The sequence below is a fragment of the Zootoca vivipara genome, chromosome 3, assembly GCF_965207765.1.
Source record: "Zootoca vivipara chromosome 3, rZooViv2.hap1.1, whole genome shotgun sequence".
Lineage (NCBI taxonomy): Eukaryota > Metazoa > Chordata > Lepidosauria > Squamata > Lacertidae > Zootoca > Zootoca vivipara.
In genome coordinates this window covers 9,578,662-9,598,872 of record NC_142586.1, presented here as the reverse complement: position 1 = coordinate 9,598,872, position 20,211 = coordinate 9,578,662, and the positions used below count along the sequence as shown (strand labels likewise).

Genomic DNA, 20,211 nt, shown 5'->3' with positions numbered 1-20,211 from the left:
CCGCCATCTTGGATGCGGTTTAGATAGGGTTGCTTCTACTTACAATTTTTTTCTCCCAATGAGTTCCTATGGGATTCGAATTACAAATTTTTTCGACTTACAAATGTGTGTTCTGAACGCATTAAATTCCTAAGTAGAGGTACCACTGTACTTGCAATTGTATGTAGGGTCAGATGCCCACAGCACACTTAATTCTATGAAATGCCAGTGCACACTAATACTGGTTAATGGCTTCTGGATTCCTCAGGAGCAAACCTATATTAAGTGATGCTCTCAAGAGAGAAGAAAAAAGGTACACGTGAATTTTACTCCTGTGAAGGGATGTTTCAAAACATCTGTTTAAAATCTCTAGTATGTCTGACATCTTATATCGGTAGTAGCAGGTAGCAAGACCAAGCTGGTGTGTGTGTGCGTGTGTGTGCTTGAAACAGAAGCAAGCTGCAATTTTTAAAAACACACAGGATTGATCAAATCAAGCAGTGCATGGAACTTCAGAGTAGCCTTATTTATATAGTAACAGCTACGTTAAAAACAACCCATTTCCTTTCAGACAAGGATACTACGCCAAGGTGCAGTTCTGTGTTTTCTCTGCCAAAGTAGGCAAGCCCTGCCTCTGCTTAACCCAGGCCCTATTGAAATCCCTTCACGCTAAAGCAGAAATCTGTTCCCAAAAGGAGGATCCATAATTAAGGGTGGAATATACACAGTTCAGGCACCCCATGGGCCTCATCGTGCCACCCTCAAGTTGCGAGACATGGTTTCTAAACCTTCAGAAATTACTGCTGTGCTTATTCCCCCCCCCCATTCAATAAGAGCTCCATGAATCCTCAGGATGCACTTGGAAATGTCACTGACCCCGGGGAGCTGTTCTGAAATAAATTTTTGATCAGGTGATAATTTCACTAGTAGGATGCCATCACTAAATTTATACATTCAGGAAATTATGTATAGTATACTGCAAAAACACAGTAAGACATATATCTGCCCACAGCTGCTCAGGAAGGTCCATTGGCTCCCAAGCTTCAGAACATTGTCCTCTTCCTGCTCCAGTCCATGCGAGACAAGAGGAATTATTGCTTTTCTTCCTTCTGATCCCCAGAGCTTGCAGAGCTTCCTGAACCCTCAGAACTCTCCCGCTCGGATGCCATCTGAAGAGGGGAAAAAAAGCAGTGTTAGCTCTACAGGGCACCGACTAATAGGGGAATGTAAGAACAGGGCTCCCTCTTACTTATTTCTTGCTGGCAAGTTGAACCACAAGGAAGAGTGTTGACTGGACCAAAAAAAATAAATACTTTTGCCAAGTGCTCAAATAAATTATGGAAATTTGACATCTCTATCTGCTACTCCAATCAACTGAGCTGAGGAGCCTGCAATCTTCTCCTTTAATCACCAGATCTCAAGATGCAAGCATTCAAAACTTGTGCCACATTTTTTTCTTCTAATCACCTCTCATTCCTAAGGTCAGCTATGAACAGTTAGTACTGGCAGTGTCCAGCAATGTCTCTCTTACGGTTTGACCGAGTGGCTTTGCTTACTTTCCCTTTACCCAGCTGCTCTTTTACTTGCTAAGACCAGGAGCACACATACAACTGGAAATTCCAAACCAGCTGCTCTTGCCCACCCTAATCTCCGGCACACGGCCCTCCTACCTTTTTATAGGCCATTTCAAAGAGTTTCAGGGATGCTTGCTGTAAGGTGGTTGCTGCCTGCCTGATGTTCTCGCCGGTTTCGCTGTCTTTACGAGCTAGCAGTTCTCGCATTTTTGCAATTTCTTCTCTCAGTTTGTTGCACTGTAAAGCAATTGCAGAGAAACACATGTCCATAACCCTTTCAGCATTTATCAAAGAGGATCATGACATCAATAAAGCCACATTGTTGTTGTTGTTGTTTAGTCGTGTCCGACTCTTCATGATCCCATGGACCATAGCACACCAGGCACTCCTGTCTTGCACTGCCTCCCGCAGTTTGGTCAAACTCATGTTCGTAGCTTCGAGAACACTGTTCAACCATCTCGTCCTCTGTCATCACATAGTCTACAGTAATTAAATGGTGCCATCAGCTCCCAGGGTGGAAGGTATTTTATTGATACCTTCAGCAAGGGAGAGGCCATGGAAACCAATCTGCCTGCCTTTACCCCAGGTAGTTAAAAAATAAAAATAAAGCACTTGCCTAATAAGTTTTTACTATCTGATGTAGTACTGTCATTTTTAAGAAGAGTGCTTATGTAACAGATCTCAAAGCCAGGAGAGACAAGCTTCTCAGTTGTGGTGTGCTCAGTTAGAAATCTTCCACATGTGTTTTCAGAATGATGTGTTGGTAATAGCATCACTGCACACACTTGATTGGTTCTGGCCATGAGCAAAGCTCAGAGATCTTATCAAAAGCTTCCAGAAAAAAAAATTAAGCTCAGTTGGGAACTGCAAACTAAACGAGGGCCACGTTTTATAGCTTGACAGTAGTTACATACTAGTTAGTCTCCTTTCTTCTCGATTTTTCCTTCCTTCCCATGCTTTCACAATAGTCCTTTACTGCGCCTGACTACCACAACAATTTCATCTGTTCAGATTCCACCCCCCTCCCGCCCCTTCAAAGAAGCAACTATCTAGCACACTCACTCTGTTGCTCCCGTCCTGTGCCTTTATCTTTTGCAGAAACATGAACAATTCCATTGGCATCAATGTCCCCACAAATGCCTCATAGGGGCAAGATCTATGAGGACAAGTTGCTGTGCTCACTATACCTGGCTTCCTGAGTTTGATCTAGTTTGCCTGAATAAAGAGTTTAAGTTCATGGATGCCATGTGATTTTTTTTGCCAATTCACTCCCAACAGCCTGAAATGTTGTTATGCAGGATTACAGCGTAAACCATGAATATTAATTCATAGCTGCCTCACCTTCACTGGAAGAGCAGCAGAAAAATTAGTATGTGGGAGAAGCAATCAGAGATTGTAATGTTTGCTTTGTGTAAGACCAACCACACAAAATCACCAAATTTTGTTACTCTAATGGAGGGATCATGAATTTAGCAACATCACTAGTTATTAAGAGAACAGAACGGCATTGGATTCTCATAATTGTTCCTTTCCCCAAAGTTGACTTGCCCCCTTCGTGGCTTTTCCAGCAACCTTTCTACCGTAACACAGGGGATACTATCCCAATATAACAAAGCTTACAAAATTTTCTCTTTTTAATTTCTTGGAAGAAGCCTGCATTTATTATCCCTGCCAAAGGCTTTCTGGAATTAAAATTAAAGATCATGAATTGTTTAAAAGCCTTTTCTCATTATCATAGGCTGCTTAGTTTCTCCGGTGATGAATTAGCACAACCAGGAAATTGCTGTATGAAGGATTATACAATTTAGAGAGCATTAATTTTGCACATTCTGACAAAAAGAGGAAACAAATTCAGTACGTGCCCAGGCAGCGTGTCAAATCCATACACAATTAATTTTAGACTGAGACAAAGGAAAACAATTCGTTTCAAGGCAGAACACCTACCTCATCAGCAGGTAGCTGATCTTTGAACTCTTCCATTTTGGATTCTGTATCATGGATTATTCCTTCTGCCATGTTTACAGCTTCAACACGTTCCTGAATAAAACAACAACTTTGGTAAAATACCCCATTTGTGCCCATAACACTCCCATATAAACGAGGATCATGAAACTAACACAGAATTAGGGATCTAAAGACATTTCACCTGACTGTAACTCTTTGGATGCTCATTCATACATTGCTCTGTAAGCAAAAAAAAATGTTCCAATTCTATCAACTCAAGGATTTTGAAAAGTGAGTGTAGCATCTATTTTAGCTTGAGGACCTAGACATGCGACTCAAAAGTTCTCCAAAGACACAACTGCATTGGGAATCAATATTTCATCACTGCCAAATTACCTTTCTTCGTCTGTCTTCTTCTGCGTATTTTTCTGCATTTTTCACCATATTCTCAATATCGTCTTTGCTAAGACCACCAGAAGACTGGATCACAACTACAGAAATATGAAAAGGTAGATTGTTTACAGAATGCTATCTGAAACCAAAACAACACATGCCTAGTAGGGATACAAAATAAACCCTTAGACCACAAAAATTATGTCTGCCTGACCTTCACTGTAACATTATGATGTCTAGCATTTACACCCATTTGTATAAAAATTGCCAAAATTGACTTTCTGCAATCTGTATCTTCAATTGGTTTGTTCTCTTGCTTTTTAAAGAGCTATAGGCCTCCTATATTGACATTTTTTACTATCTGATGTAGTACTGTCATTTTTAAGAAGAGTGCTTATGTAACAGATCTCAAAGCCAGGAGAGACAAGCTTCTCAGTTGTGGTGTGCTCAGTTAGAAATCTTCCACATGTGTTTTCAGAATGATGTGTTGGTAATAGCATCACTGCACACACTTGATTGGTTCTGGCCATGAGCAAAGCTCAGAGATCTTATCAAAAGCTTCCAGAAAAAAAATTAAGCTCAGTTGGGAACTGCAAACTAAATGAGGGCCACGTTTTATAGCTTGACAGTAGTTACATACTAGTTAGTCTCCTTTCTTCTAGATTTTTCCTTCCTTCCCATGCTTTCACAATAGTCCTTTACTGCGCCGGACTGCCACAACAATTCCATCTGTTCAGATTCCACCCCCCGCCCCTTCAAAGAAGCAACTATCTAGCACACTCACTCTGTTGCTCCCGTCCTGTGCCTTTATCTTTTGCAGAGACATGAACAATTCCATTGGCATCAATGTCAAAAGTGACCTCAATCTGGGGGACTCCCCGCGGAGCTGGTGGAATCCCAACCTAAAATCACAAGGTGCATTGTTGACAACCAAGAGGGTACAATTACTAATAAGCTTTGCGCCTCCTTATTATTTATGCAATAAATAGTAAGCATGATGCTGATTCTACTTGCTATTCAGTGAAGCAATCTAACACTTAAGTAGTACTGTACTATCTAATATTGATCCCTGATCAGATGTCAAACAGAGGAACAACTATTTGACTTTTAGAAGACATCTGAAGGCAGCCCTGTTCAGGGAAGTTTTTAATGGTTGATGTTTTATTGTGTTTTTAATATTTTGTTGGGAGCTGCCCAGAATGGCTGGGGCAACCCAGTCGGAGGGGTGGCTAATAAATAACAAGATGATAATTTCCACAACTCCTTGTAGTTGGCATCCATCTGACTTGGAAGACAATGCCAGAGTGCACCTTTGGTAGTAAAGTAAAAACACTGGAGCATTACAGCGCCTGCTGTGGCTGTAGAGACTAATATGGGGAAGACATATTTTATTTATTGCAGGTGGGGGGTAGATGAAGGCATCTGGTTTTCCTGAAAACCCACTTGCAGGTTAATGCTTATTTGAAGGATGATTTTCACTCAGAGAGCACATGCTTCACAGGCAAAAGGTTCAAGGTTCAATCTCTGGCATCTGTATGCAGGGTGGAAAGACGTCTAAGAGCTGCAGCCAGTGTAAACAGTACTTAGCTAGATGAACAAACACAGTTCCCTGTGTTCTTATGCTACTTTTCTATGCTATGACTACACACTTACACCCATTCATAGAAATGTAGGGAAATACCCAATGTCAATCAAACTCCAAGTACAGCCACTTATTTCAATGGGTCTACCCTGGCTATGACTTAGTACAGCAGTTCCTGTACAGAAAATCTGCACTTGACAATGGCAAAATTAACGCTACAGTTCGTTTTTTCCAAGTATTGTTAAAAGGAGGTGCTAATAACTTAGCTAGACTGAAAAAACAATGAATTCTTCTAACATGTTCTGGTTTTTTTGGGGGGGGGTTGCTGCAGGAAAGGTTTGTTTCTGTGCAGCAATGTCTTTCAACCCTGGCGCGCAGAATGAAATTACTTCCTATAATTTTCATACTATTACTATAGATGAAAGCATCCAACTTACCAAAGTAAACTGGCCAAGCAGCTTGTTGTCACCAGCCATTTCTCTCTCACCCTGGTGCACTTTGATCTCAACCTGAGTCTGACCATCAGCAGCTGTAGAGAACACCTGTCAAAATGAAACACATTTGTTATCAGCAGCATCATACAGCAGTTTTTTAGAACTAAAAATAGCAGCTATGGGAAAAGCCAAAAGAAGAGAAGGTAGCCAAACTAATAAGAGACAATGTAATTTCTTCCAAGTAGTACTACAACTATCACAACAAATGCTCCCAATGGATCTCCTACTCCCCCCACCCTTCCCAGCAACCTGTCTCCATAGCTATTGTTAGGTTCTCTGGGATAGCTCAGTTGGTAGAGCAGGAGACCTGTAATCTCAGGGTTGTGGGTTCGAGCCCCTCATTGGGCAAAAGGTTCCTGCATTTCAGGGGGTTGGACTAGATGGTCCCTACCAACTCTACAATTCTATGATTCTTACATAACTGGGCAGCATACAACAGTAACATCCTTAAGATTCATAGCCATTGCCATAGTGGAGGAACAGTCCTACACGGGCTGCAAATTACGAAAATCTTCAGTTTTTTCTATACTGTTTAAACCTTCGAGCACAAACAGCAAGAGAATGATGACCTCGCAACAGACCATGAGGAATACCAAGGAATGCTTATGGGGAAGGGACATAGCATAAACCATAGAAGGGTACAAAGAACACACAGTACCATTTCACATAAAGCAATACTCAGAACACCGTCTCCCATCCACACACACACTCTCCTACCTGGCTCTTCTTGGTTGGAATAGTCGTGTTCCTGTTGATGAGCTTAGTGAAAACTCCTCCTAGCGTCTCAATACCAAGGGAAAGAGGAGTCACATCCAGCAGCAGCACATCAGTAACATCACCAGCCAGCACACCTCCCTGGATGGCAGCGCCAATAGCAACAGCTTCATCGGGATTAACTGCTTTGCTAGGAGCGCGGCCAAACAAGTCCTGGACAGTCTGCTGTACCTGAACGGATACGTAAGACATGCATGCCTGTTAGTTTTTTGAGGGGGGACAGGGGGTTAGAAATGGCAAAAAATCCCACTGAATCTGCAGTTCAGTCCACAGTAGACACATTCCCAGTGTCTCTCTAATTCTAGTAACAACATGCAGCCCAGTCTGAATAAGGAAGAGAAGCTTTGAGATTTATATACATCATTGCACGTATCTGCAGAAAACCAACACTTACAAGAGACAAATACAGCCTTCTCATATACCAAGAGAAATAAAATCATAAAATGCTTGCCTTTTGGACCCACTGCATTCTTTTATATAATGATCAGTCCTATACAGTTATCCCCCTCTTCCTCCAGATGATGGACTTGCCCCAGCCTCCTGGCCACCCTCCCTAAGTTGGAGGGCTATCGTATCTTGTATGGAACCTACAAGAACAGAGCAGGCTCCCCACTGCACACAGTCGCCCTCCAACATGTGAAGGATGAACTGGGAATATGATAGGAGAGGCGGGCCGAGTGCGTTCATCCACACGCTATGTGATTAACATGGGACAGAACACAGACTTGGATAGGGTCAAGTGCTGTGCCTTCACACGACAGATATATGGCATTCATCCACAAACAAAAGGCACAGCAGCAAACCAACAGAATAATATGAAAACAGGAGGACAGAGGCTTGGAAGGAGGCCCCCCCCATGCAATGACACCACTGTTCTTCTCCTGACCCTCCAGTGCCTCAGTGCTAAGTGAGTGCTTTTTGGAGCCTTCAAAAAGCATGCATAAGCCTGGGCACACACTGCCTCATTTATAACTTAAGAGATACGCTGGTGAGCTGGGAAGGAAGCCCAAAAGCCAAGACCCCACCCCCCCAAAAAAAACTCCCCCTGCAAAACAGACTTTAAATTCAAGCTGCCAAGGTTTTTAGCCACGGTTAAACTTTAACAGGCAAAGTCACGAGTGGCATAGGGAGCAGAAAGTTAATTTCATGCCAACACCATCTGCTGAGTTGCTACTCACTCCAGTCACTCTGCTGTCTTAAGAGTTAAGCAAGGTCCAAAGGGCACAACTGATGATATGGGGGTCCAAGTATATTAAGTCACAGGAAATCTATTGTACCTTAGGCATCCTGGTCATGCCACCAACTAATATAACTTCACCAATGTCGCTCTTGCTGACTTCAGCGTCCTGCATGGCTTTCTGGCAAGGTGCTATTGTCCTTCTGATCAGATCGGCCACAATCCCCTCAAACTGAGAACGAGTCAGCTTCATATTCAAATGCTTTGGTCCTGAAGCATCCATTGTAAGATATGGCAAGTTAATGTCTGTCTGCAATGCAAAGAATGATCAGCCATCAGAGATAAATAAAAAGCAAACAGCACCCTTTCTGATCTGACTCGTTCCTCAAGTATGTAAAGGTAACCAAATTGCTGTTCGTATTTATTCCGTCCAGATGAAGAATCAAGGACTTCCTTCAAACAAAATTTTGTAACACACCAACTCAAAATGTACGGTAATTGTTTAGTTAAAACAAATCCTCCTTTGTTGTTACAGAGAAGATTTCTAGCCAAACAGCAATGCTTGACTGCAAAGCTTGAATAAAAAATGTACTTGTCACACAGTTAAAATCACTAGAATAAGCTACAGCTATAGGATATGGCACTTATCAATTATTCTGGCCAGAAACAAAAGCTATTTATTTTTTCTCCGTAATAACTAATTCCCCTAGAGCACTGAAAAAGGCAAACCCATCAGTCACCAACATTTGGGGCTTCTCCAGTCATTGTATTGTACATGATTAGTAGTTTACACATCTGGCTAGGCTCTAGGAATTTCCCCCCAAACACTTCCATTAGAGTATTATCACATTTATCCAGGACTGCAATACTTCCACTACTGGGAAATACTTCCCACCCCTTGGTAGTGCTTTCGCTTGGAGTGAAATAATTCATTTATTCACCTGGACTGAAGAAGAGAGTTCACACTTTGCTTTTTCTGCGGCTTCCCTCACCCTCTGTAGAGCCATGTTATCTTTAGTTAGATCAACACCTGTCTGGAGAAGAACAAACAACATGTTCATACGGTAGTATTTTACTGTGACGTAGCACAGCATTACAAACCCCATTCTCTTACATGTTCAATATTTAAAATGGCTCTTCAAAATCACATGTGCTTCATAGCACTGACAATACTAGTTGCACATGTAACAACATAAACAGAACAGTACAGTCGTACCTTTGAAGTCTAACGGAATACGTTCCAGAAGCCCATTCAATTTCCAAAACGTCCAGAAACCAAAGCATGGCTTCTGACTGGCTACAGGAAGCTCCTGCAGCCAATCAAAAGCCCCATTAGACATTTGGGTTCCTAAGAACGTTCGCAAACAGGAAAACTCACTTCCGGGTTTGCGGCATTCAGGAGCCAAAACGTCTGAGAATCAAGGCATTTGGGATCCAAGGTACGACTGTACTACCAACAACTTACTGTATATACTTGAGTATAAGCCTACTTTTTCAACACAAAAAATGTGCTGAAAAAGCCGCCCTCAGCTTATACTCGAGTGAGGCGGGTGGCGGCGGAGAAAGGCACAGGACTGGGGGTTCGGAGAAGCGCTGCGCTGCCACTCTCCGAACCCCCGCCCTATGCCTGCTCTGTGCGAGGTGGCAGGGAGGGAGAAGCATTGAGGAAGGGATCCTTCCTCGCCGCTTCTCCCCTACCCCACCGCCAACAGCTGGGAAAGGCATAGGGCGGTATTTATTTTTATTTTTGAAATTTACCAGTAGCTGTTGCATTTCCCACCCTCGGCTTATACTTGAGTCAATAAGTTTTCCCAGTTCTTTGAGGTAAAATTAGGTGCTTTGGCACCTAATTTTCATTGTGTTAATGGATCTTTAAACAGCGAGGCTGGGAATTCTCTTTCCTTCATTCTTTTTAATTAACATTAGAACTAATGTGTCTTTTCTTCACTCCAACTACTAATACTAGGCTAGCTACATCTTGGTACACAAATGCCCTCTCTGTTGCCAAGCGATCAGTTCTGCTTCTCAAGTACGTATCAGTCCTGCTCGAGCTACGTTTAAGGGAGAAAAGGTAAACCTTCCACTGCCACAAAATGCATGCCAAACAGTACTGGATGCTAACTAAATCTGGCAGTGCTGAATTGCCTATTAATGTCAACATTATGTAATCCACTCATTACAACATCCAGCAAGCACCCAAACCTTTTCCACATAGCACCATCAATTTACTTCAATGAATTTGGATTGGCTAAACACTAAACTTTATCTGACACGAGTAACAAAATGAGACTGGCAGTTAACCAAATTTTAGTTGCGTCTGTGAAGGAAGGCACTGCATTGAAACTGTGTGCTCTGGAAGAGGCTTTTTTTTCTACATCCACTCCAGCCTCAAACAGCTGTGCAAGGATGGAAAGTATAGCTGCCATCATATGGCATGAAGATCCATAGCTCATGACCATGCAGGCAACATGTGTCAGGGAGCCATAGCCAAACACAGCACTACAGCACACACAGACCTTGTGCCCCCCTCCCTGCAAGTATTCAGACACACATCTCCCCCAGCGTCATACTTTTTTGTGAGGGAAATGCAGCAAACATGCCCACCACTGCAAAATGTGTGCCGGCCTTCAGAGAGCTAAATTGTATTAAACACACAACCAAGTGCCTTCCCCCCTGCTTACGTTCAAGAGGTGAAGACATGTTTAAAAGAAAACTACAAGAGGATTTCAATAAGGCCAGTGGCAATGGAGCAGAGAGTGTACAGCTTTATTGTCCTGGAAACCAGTGCGACTCTTCTAATAAAGGTAGTCAGATCCATGTGGGCCTCCCTTTTTTAAGGTTCGACGAACACTCGAAAGAGCTCTCTGGTGGTTGCTCCATCTCCAGACCATGAAATACAAGCCACTTACCTCTCTTTTGAAGTCTTTCACAATATGCTGCAACAAGGCCTGGTCAAAATCTTCACCGCCCAAGAAAGTGTCACCATTGGTGGATTTGACCTCAAAGACTCCCTTCTGAATTTCCAAGACAGAAATATCGAATGTGCCACCACCCAAGTCGTAGACTGCAATACTAAAGGGGGCGGGGGGGGGGGGGCACACACACATGCATTAACACCTTCAGTCATGGAGGGATATCAGTTTCCTCTTTTTAATCAAAGACTAACATATTAAAGGAGTAGGATTGTTGCAAGTTGCTTCATTTAATTACTTGGAATCTTAAGATTTCAGAGGATGTCCAATTTTTGCAACATTATCTATTTAATTTTAATCCGACAAGCAACATGTTGAAACAGAAGTAGCTGCTTATGAAGGTAGGTATCAGGAATTGTTGGGTTTATTTCCTTCTTGGCATGAAGGTCACTGTACCCTGCATAGTTGCATGGAAGAGAGAATGCCACCAATTTCAGAGGTTGCCCTGCGTCTCTGCTTACAGGAATATAATATTTTGCTATACTGTACACAGAGGACTACATACGAAAGTATGCTCCAAAGTCTTTCAGTTCCATTGTTTGCCTAAAAACTGGAGGAAGCCACCCAGAAGCTGGCAATTCATTTATCTGACCTAAGAAACATGAAAGCAATGGAGCTCAAGTTTTCAGAAGACAGGAAGCAGGGTTTTATATACTTACACTTTGTCTTCAGACTTATCCAAGCCATAAGCTAGTGCTGCAGCTGTTGGCTCGTTTATCACCCTCAAAACGTTCAATCCCGCAATCTGCCCGGCATCTTTAGTAGCCTTGGAAGAAAATAATGGCATGTTAAAACATTGCTTGATTACAAAAAAGGCCAATGTTTCCTCTGCAAAACAGCTTTTGAGAGAACTCCTGTAACGCAACTATAATGGGCAAGTGCTATAATTCAGTGGCTAGAGCATCTCCTTTGCACACAGATTCCATATCCAGCCCCAAGCTTCACTAAGTAGGACTGAGACTGCCCCTTTTCTGAAATCCTAGAAGCTGCTGCCAGTCAGTGTACAATACTTAGCTAGATGGCCCAATGGTCTGATTCAGTATAAAGCAGCTTCCTAGGTTCTTAATGGAGTCACATGCATTTTGAACTTCAGGCATTAACATATCCATGGAGAAATATATACAGTCATACCTCGGGTTGCAAACGTGATCCCTGCGGGAGGCACGTTTGCAATCCTCAGCATTCGCAGCCTGAAGCACCACGTCTGTGCAAGCGCGTGACAAAATTCAGCACTTCTGCACATGACATCATTTTGTGCTCCTGCGCATGCACGAGTGCCAAAACCTGGAAGTAACCCGTTCTGGTACTTCTGGGTTTGGCGCGGTCTGCAACCTGAAAATATGCAACCCACAGCGTTCATAACCAGAGATATGACTGTATATGGAAAAGTATTCCATGTATACTACTGCAGCAGAAGACAAGACATTGGAAACAGCCACACAGATGAAGCAAATTCAGATTTCAGCAACCTTACCTGCCTCTGAGAATCATTGAAATAAGCAGGGACCGTGATGACAGCATTTTTTGCCGGATGCCCCAGGTAATTTTCTAGTAAGTAAAAAGCATCATGTAAAATAGGTTCATATATAGACATGTCAAAGCAGAGATTCCAATCTGGATGGCTTCCAGCTAGTGAAATGATTATTTCGACTATGAAAGATTGGGAGTGGGTTTGCTTTTTAAAATATTTGTATTTTGACCTTCCTCCAATGAGTTCAGGGTGGCATACAAAAAACAGTCCCATTTCCTCCTTACAACCACCCTCTGGATAGGTAACACAGAGCTTGTGACCGGGCTGAAGTCACTATCAACGCTCCTAATATTTGGATGAAATTTGAACCTGGGTCCCCTTTGGTTACAATCTGACACACTAGCAAATCACCTACACTAGTTCTGTTCAGTAAAGATAAAACATGGAATATTTTCCTGATCAAGAGGTTTTGGATGCTTGATGTTTTACTATGTTTTAGATATGCTGTAAGCCACCCAAAGTGGCTGGGGAAGACTATGCATGACTGCCAAGTACAGGTTTATGAAGTGCATACTATTCCCCCCCCCTTGTGTATACACTCATTGTCTTTCTCCTCTCTCCTTTATAATCCTTAATACACTTAATTCATTTGAACCCGGGTCTTGATAGGATTCTCTACCACCAAAGGGAGAGAGCTCCTTCCATGCTGCTCACAGTGCTTAAGTCACTGCTTCAAATTAACAGAAAGTAAGAGGGCAAAATGAGCTGGTGCTGGACCAGTGTACACTGTGGAAATTTAGCTGGGAAACCCCCTACAACCTGGTAAATAATCCATGGGTCATGGACACCTCGTTGGTGTGGGGATGCTGAGTCCCTCTACTTCCCACACTCCCAGCTCAGATGCTCTACTGCACGAACCTGCTGTCTCCTTCATCTTCATCAATATGAAGGCACCAATCTGGCTTGGGGAATACAGCTTTCCATTAGCTTCTAGCCAGGCATCACCATTAGAGGCACGGACAATTTTAAAGGGAACGTTTTTGCTGGAAGTAGAAGTATTTTTAAAAGGTTACAGAGCCTGTGTCAACAAATCAACCATGCATTATCACTATCACTCCACTGGCATTGTTCTTTAATGAAGCAACAAAGCAGGCAAAATGACAATTTTAAAAGAACAAATGTTGCATTTCTATAAAACCATCTCTAAACTATTATATGATAGAGACTCTCTAGTCCAAAGTCCAATCTTGGTCTGGAAAATTGGCCGGTGAAGGCCACTTTCTTTCCATTGTTTTATTCAGATAATCCACAACTACATTTGGAGCTTGCAAAGCTCCACACTTGCAAATATGTTTAGGTTTGCAGCACAGTTTGCTTTAATAGAAAAGAAAACTTTCTTACATATCCTTCTGCACTTCCGAATCATCATATCGCCGCCCAATTAGTCGTTTTGTTGCATAGAATGTATTGGGGGGATTCGTGACAGCCTGTCTTTTAGCTGGCATGCCAACCAATCTCTCACCATCGCTTGTAAAGGCTACAACAGAAGGGGTCGTCCTGGCACCTTCTGCGTTTTCCAGCACCTATGCAAGATAAAAGAATATCCAACAGTGACTGTAGTTGAAGCAACAGAAACTGGGTTTTTCTATTTTATTGTCAGGAAGGGTTGGTTTTTATTTAAGACTATAAGCTCCTTTGTGGAAGAGGTTCCTCAAAAAACGGGGTGTACATTTTAAAATAAACAATGAAGTGGATAAGCAATTATTTCTAACTCACTTTCGCTTGCTTCCCTTCCATGACTGCCACACAAGAGTTGGTCGTGCCGAGATCAATGCCAATGACAGCACCTTTGATTGCTTCAGATCTGAAAGATAAATTTAAATGTATTTTAAGCAAGAAAATGTCTGCCTTCCATCATGCCATAAAAGCAGCAAGCCTACTACTGTTCTTCCAACTGTGTCATAGTTAGAATAGTGAATGCATTATAAGCAGTACAACAAAAAGATCAAGGCCATACTTTATTTTGTCCCTAATCTATGCCAAGCATATTTAGCAAACACACAAGAGTAAATATGTTAACTACACTTTAACTGATTCCAGCTTTTCAAAGGCAAAGTTATGGTTTTGGCAATCGCTACTCAGAAAAACAGAGCTTTACAATGGGGGCCTCACACTAGATCCTATGACCCTTTCTACTACTGCTGTTTCACATAGCAGTATGGTGAGAGAGAACTGGAAAGGCAACTGTTCTCCCTCATCACTAGCCAGAGAAAATTCAGGATTGACCCAGGTTGCTTACAGCAGTGGCCTGCACCCTAACAGCACAAGGCTAGCACCTACTGTGAATTCTAGAGGGAAGATACACTCTTCAAAGATGTACATAGAAATTCTGACTTTAAACCTCTCTGGGACAATACTGCCTGAAGGGCTTTTAGAACCAAGGTAGATGAACCATAGAAGTTGGGTCTATCAATTGCCATTAACCTGACAGCTAAATGGAGCCTCAATGTTCAAATGCTGCATGGTGACACCTCTTTCTTTGTATAAATCCCTTCTTAAAGCCAACCTTTGCACTGAAGCTTTTGGCATAATCTCCTACTTTCCTTGCCCTGTAATAATTACACTATTTCCTGTTCATTTCTCCCTTGAAATTCCTTGGGGCTGGGATCCATCCTCCTGTGTTTTGTAGATGATGATATATGTAAGAAGGAATTACAGAAGACACTAGGATTTAAGTTGTTTTTCTAACCAGAATCCATACCCAAGTAAACCGCTAAATTTTCATGTCAGTATTAACAGATTTCAGAAAACTGATGATCTACACAAATTGAAATTCTCGGATTTTCATTTTTTCTTGAGAGCGAGACTGAATTTCCCAACAATTACTCTTTTTTAACCAAAAAGCAAATACCGTAGTATGAAGGTTAATACTTGTTTGGCATACGTGCCCCCAATGTATGAGCCAGTCTCACTAGAAATTTCCAGTTCTGTCATCCACCATTTCTTTTTAGTTATTGTCTTTCTTCCCTCTACTTCCAGGGGAAAGAGCTCTCAAGAAATGTTTGCACAATTCAAAGTGTTGGTGCTGACCTTTAAAGCCCTAAATGGCCTCGGTCCAGTATACCTGAAGGAGCGTCTCCATCCCCATCGTTCTGCCCAGACACTGAGGTCCAGCGCCGGGGGCCTTCTGGCAGTTCCCTCGCTACAAGAAGCCAAGTTACAAGGAAAACCAGGCAGAGGGCCTTCTCGGTAGTGGCACCCACCCTGTGGAATGCCCACCCACCAGAGGTCAAAGAGAACAACAATTACCAGACCTTTAGAAGGCATCTTAAGGCAGCCCTGTTTAGGGAAGCTTTTAAAGTTTGATGGATTTCTGTATTTTAATGTTTTGTTGGAAGCCGCCCAGAGTGGCTGGGGGAACCCGGCCAGATGGGCGGGGTATAAATAATAAATTATTATTATTATTTGGTTTTCACACCACCCATGGGTTCTTGATATGGCTATAGCTTTTCCAAAACCAAAAGGTTTGAATGCCTACCATCTGAGGAATGAATTGCCATCTTTGTGATGCTCCTTTTAATAGTTAAGTAAAAAAATTGCTTTTGCACTTTCAGTTCACATTGCCATTTCAACAAGACAAATAATGCTAGCTTGTTCAGCTATATTACTCACGCATATTGCCTGCTTGTTACAGATCTGAGGATATCTTGACTTAAGCCGTTCCAGAAAACCTATAAAACAAATGAAGCTAATGAGATGTATTCATAAACAGCTACTATATGTCAATGAAAATGAGCCACCTTCTGCCACCACTCTTAATGCTCTTAAAGCTCAAAAACATGTCTTCCTACGAGAAGACTGTACCAGTTAAAAGCTTGATGAAGGCTTCAGCTTGGCAAACCTCCTGACTTCTGTAGTTTTTATTGCCCTACCTGCTACAGCTAGTTTACATTCTGATCCTATGCATGTTAACTAAGAAGTCCCACTGAGCTAGATGGAACTTACTCCTAAACAAGCCCACACAGAAATTCAGTTTGAGCTATATCAAAGACCCCTGAGCAAGCTTCTTTTCCAGGGGCAATTCCTTACTAAAATGTAATCTCAAGCATACTGCTTTTCAGTTCCCAAGCACCTCCCACCTTACAAATTACTACTTCAATAGAAGCCAGTTTGATATAGGCAGGTCCCAATCATTCTAATCCATCAAGGCTAATTTTGCTGCTCCCCACGTTCTGAAATACTTGATTTTTAACATACCCTTCCAGATTCTTATCTAGTGGCACCCACCTTGTGGAACGCCCTCCCACCAGATGTCAAAGAGGGCAACAACTACCAGACTTTTAGAAGACATTTGATGGATTACTGTATTTTAGTATTTTGTTGGAAGCTGCCCAGAGTGGCTGGGGAAGCCCAGCCAGATGGGCGGGGTATAAATAAATTATTATTATTATTATTATTATTATTATTATTATTATTATTATTATTATTATCATCATCATTATTATTATCTACCATGCTAAATAATCGCTGTACCTACTAACTAAAGGGCAGTTGCAGCTCAGAATAGCTGTGCTATTCTCTTAAAAATAAAAAGTTCCAAAATCCAGCCTTGCGGCAATACTTTTTATAAGGCCAACCCAAAATAATCAGGAAACGGTGCATAACCATTACATAAATTATTCGGCACGTTACATAAATTATTTAATGGAGATTCTCCACGCCCCCACTCCCACCCGCTTTAACCACGTGCTCTCCTCACTGGATGCTTGAATCCTTAGGCCCTCGAGCCAGGCAAGGATCTGACACCCAGCGGCAAAAAAAAACCCCTCGTTTTCTTTACCCATCCCCCGAATCTCCCCTCACACGCAAAAAATTTAAAAAATCAGCAAACGCCGGTCAGATTTTACGAAGCACATTCACGCACGTGTCTGCACTGACACACGTGTCCTGTGCGACACACGTGAACCGTGGGAATGTCGTGGGAACTAGCCGGCTTTGAGGCACCGCGCTTCCGAGCTCCACCACCCCCCACCGCCTGAAGGGCACGGAACGGGAGTCCTTCTTTCCCGACGGGGGCTCCCGACGCCCTTGCCCTCCTCCCCTTTTCGCTCGTCCGTCCGTCGTGCCTTTCCCTTCTCCGCCCAGGGTGCCTCACCTGAGCAGTCCCTGCGGCGGCCCCTCCGCGGCGCAGAACCATCAAGCGGGAGGCTGTCAACATGGTGGCGGCGGCGGCGACACAGTCGGAGGAGGCCTCAGGATGAGCGGAGAGAGCTGCGCACGGCCGCTGCGGGTGCTTTCTGGAAGCCTCTGGCCCACGTGAGGGAGGCGAGGGGGCGTGGTCCAAGCGCGCGCGCGTCTCGCGGGGGGCCTCCGCCTTCCCGCGGACATCCTAGCAAAGCGCCGGGGGAGAAACGCCAGTGTCAGAAAAACACACACACACACACGTACCCCAGTACCGCTTTGAAACGCACCAGTTTCTTTCTGTAAGGATTTTTTTGTTTTTTGTTTTTAATTATCCCTCAAGAAACACATCAAGAAAAGTGGCCGAATCAGGCACTTTCTTCAGACAGCTTTGAATGGGCCTTGTGGTGCAGCAGCCGCGCACGCCTCAAGGTCAAAGATTGATTGACGCACGACGGGGGAAGGCGGGACCGGAAGCCGGCTTTTTCGCAGGCGCAGGCTCGTTGTTGCGAGCGGCGGGGTGGGGGTGGGGAGTTTGCTCAGGACTTTTAGGCGCGCGTGCGTAGTTCGCAAGCGCCTGACGAAACGAGCTGCAATGCTACGCGCGCGGCTGGACGCAGTGGGATGTACGTACTAAATGTGCAGTTAGGACTGGATTGCAAGAGTTCGCCTCTGTGAGGTCGAGAGCAGAGGAAGTGATGAAATTCTCCATAGAGTGGCCGTGGCTTTTTAAAATTTGTATCCCCCAAAAGTCCTTTCCAAACGTATATTTGACCAACCAGTGCCCCCCCCCAATATACTTGTATTTCACTATTAGTATACTTTTTCTTAATTGTATTTCAGTTCAACAATTACTTTGATAAAATACATATTTTGTTTCTTGCAAATGGCTTTAGATACCTATTGTTGTTTAGTCGTGTCTGACTCTTCGTGACCCCATGGACCAGAGCACGCCAGGCATTCCTGTCTTCAGATACCTATTAGGTCCATAAATTATCATATAGCATATATTCAACAAAACAGTGACAATTCGTTGTTGACAAAGGACAGTTGGGCATATTTGTTGTTGTTGTTTAGTCGTTTAGTCGTGTCCGACTCTTCGTGACCCCATGGACCATAGCACGCCAGGCACTCCTGTCTTGCACTGCCTCCCGCAATTTGGTCAAACTCATGTTCGTAGCTTCGAGAACACTGTCCAACCATCTCGTCCTCTGTCGTCCCCTTCTCCTAGTGCCCTCAATCTTTCCCAACATCAGGGTCTTTTCCAAGGATTCTTCTCTTCTCATGAGGTGGCCAAAGTATTGGAGCCTCAGCTTCACGATCTGTCCTTCCAGGGAGCACTCAGGGCTGATTTCCTTAAGAATGGATAGGTTTGATCTTCTTGCAGTCCATGGGACTCTCAAGAGTCTCCTCCAGCACCATAATTCAAAAGCATCAATTCTTCGGCGATCAGCCTTCTTTATGGTCCAGCTCTCACTTCCATACATCACTACTGGGAAAACCATAGCTTTAACTAGACGGACCTTTGTCGGCAAGGTGATGTCTCTGCTTTTTAAGATGCTGTCTAGGTTTGTCATTGCTTTTCTCCCAAGAAGCAGGCGTCTTTTAATTTCGTGACTGCTGTCACCATCTGCAGTGATCAAGGAGCCCAAGAAAGTAAAATCTCTCACTGCCTCCATTTCTTCCCCTTCTATTTGCCAGGAGGTGATGGGACCAGTGGCCATGGTCTTGGTTTTTTTGATGTTGAGCTTCAGACCATATTTTGCGCTCTCCTCTTTCACCCTCATTAAAAGGTTCTTTAATTCCTCCTCGCTTTCTGCCATCAAGGTTGTGTCATCTGCATATCTGAGGTTGTTGATATTTCTTCCGGCAATCTTAATTCCGGCTTGGGATTCATGTAGTCCAGCCTTTCGCATGATGAATTCTGCATATAAGTTAAATAAGCAGGGAGACAATATACAACCTGGTCGTACTCCTTTCCCAATTTTGAACCAATCAGTTGTTCCATATCCAGTTCTAACTGTAGCTTCTTGTCCCACATAGAGATTTCTCAGGAGACAGATGAGGTGATCAGGCACTCCCATTTCTTTAAGAACTTGCCATAGTTTGCTGTGGTCGACACAGTCAAAGGCTTTTGCATAGTCAATGAAGCAGAAGTAGACGTTTTTCTGGAACTCTCTAGCTTTCTCCATAATCCAGCGCATGTTTGCTATTTGGTCTCTGGTTCCTCTGCCCTTTCGAAATCCAGCTTGCACTTCTGGGAGTTCTCGGTCCACATACTGCCTAAGCCTGCCTTGTAGAATTTTAAGCATAACCTTGCTAGCGTGTGAAATGAGCGCAATTGTGCGGTAGTTGGAGCATTCTTTGGCACTGCCCTTCTTTGGAATTGGGATGTAGACTGATCTTCTCCAATCCTCTGGCCATTGCTGAGTTTTCCAACTTGCTGGCATATTGGGTGTAGCACCTTAACAGCATCATCTTTTAAAATTTTAAATAGTTCAGCTGGAATATCATCACTTCCACTGGCCTTGTTATTAGCAGTGCTTTCTAAGGCCCATTTGACTTCACTCTCCAAGATGTCTGGCTCAAGGTCAGCAACCACACTACCTGGGGTGTACGAGACCTCCATATCTTTCTGGTATAATTCCTCTGTGTATTCTTGCCACCTCT

General features: G+C 43.2%; 1 protein-coding gene and 2 non-coding genes across 3 annotated transcripts; all 3 read right to left on the bottom strand.

Annotated features, from left to right (window-relative positions):
• Positions 1–781: 781 nt before the first annotated feature.
• On the bottom strand, positions 782–17,669 carry HSPA9 (heat shock protein family A (Hsp70) member 9). Its single transcript, XM_035110164.3, has 17 exons — positions 17,516–17,669; positions 16,033–16,091; positions 14,137–14,224; positions 13,762–13,943; positions 13,279–13,403; positions 12,364–12,437; positions 11,549–11,655; positions 10,827–10,989; positions 8,859–8,951; positions 8,018–8,227; positions 6,684–6,911; positions 5,910–6,014; positions 4,675–4,792; positions 3,894–3,988; positions 3,498–3,590; positions 1,650–1,790; positions 782–1,148 (listed from the first exon to the last, which is right to left on the bottom strand). The coding sequence occupies exons 1-17, from the start codon at positions 17,576–17,578 to the stop codon at positions 1,071–1,073; spliced, it is 2,022 nt and encodes a 673-aa protein (XP_034966055.3). The 5' UTR covers positions 17,579–17,669; the 3' UTR covers positions 782–1,070.
• On the bottom strand, positions 2,269–2,334 carry LOC118083285 (small nucleolar RNA SNORD63). Its single transcript, XR_004692361.3, has one exon. It is a non-coding gene; the product is annotated as a small nucleolar RNA SNORD63 (small nucleolar RNA).
• On the bottom strand, positions 4,333–4,398 carry LOC118083286 (small nucleolar RNA SNORD63). Its single transcript, XR_004692362.3, has one exon. It is a non-coding gene; the product is annotated as a small nucleolar RNA SNORD63 (small nucleolar RNA).
• Positions 17,670–20,211: the final 2,542 nt, after the last annotated feature.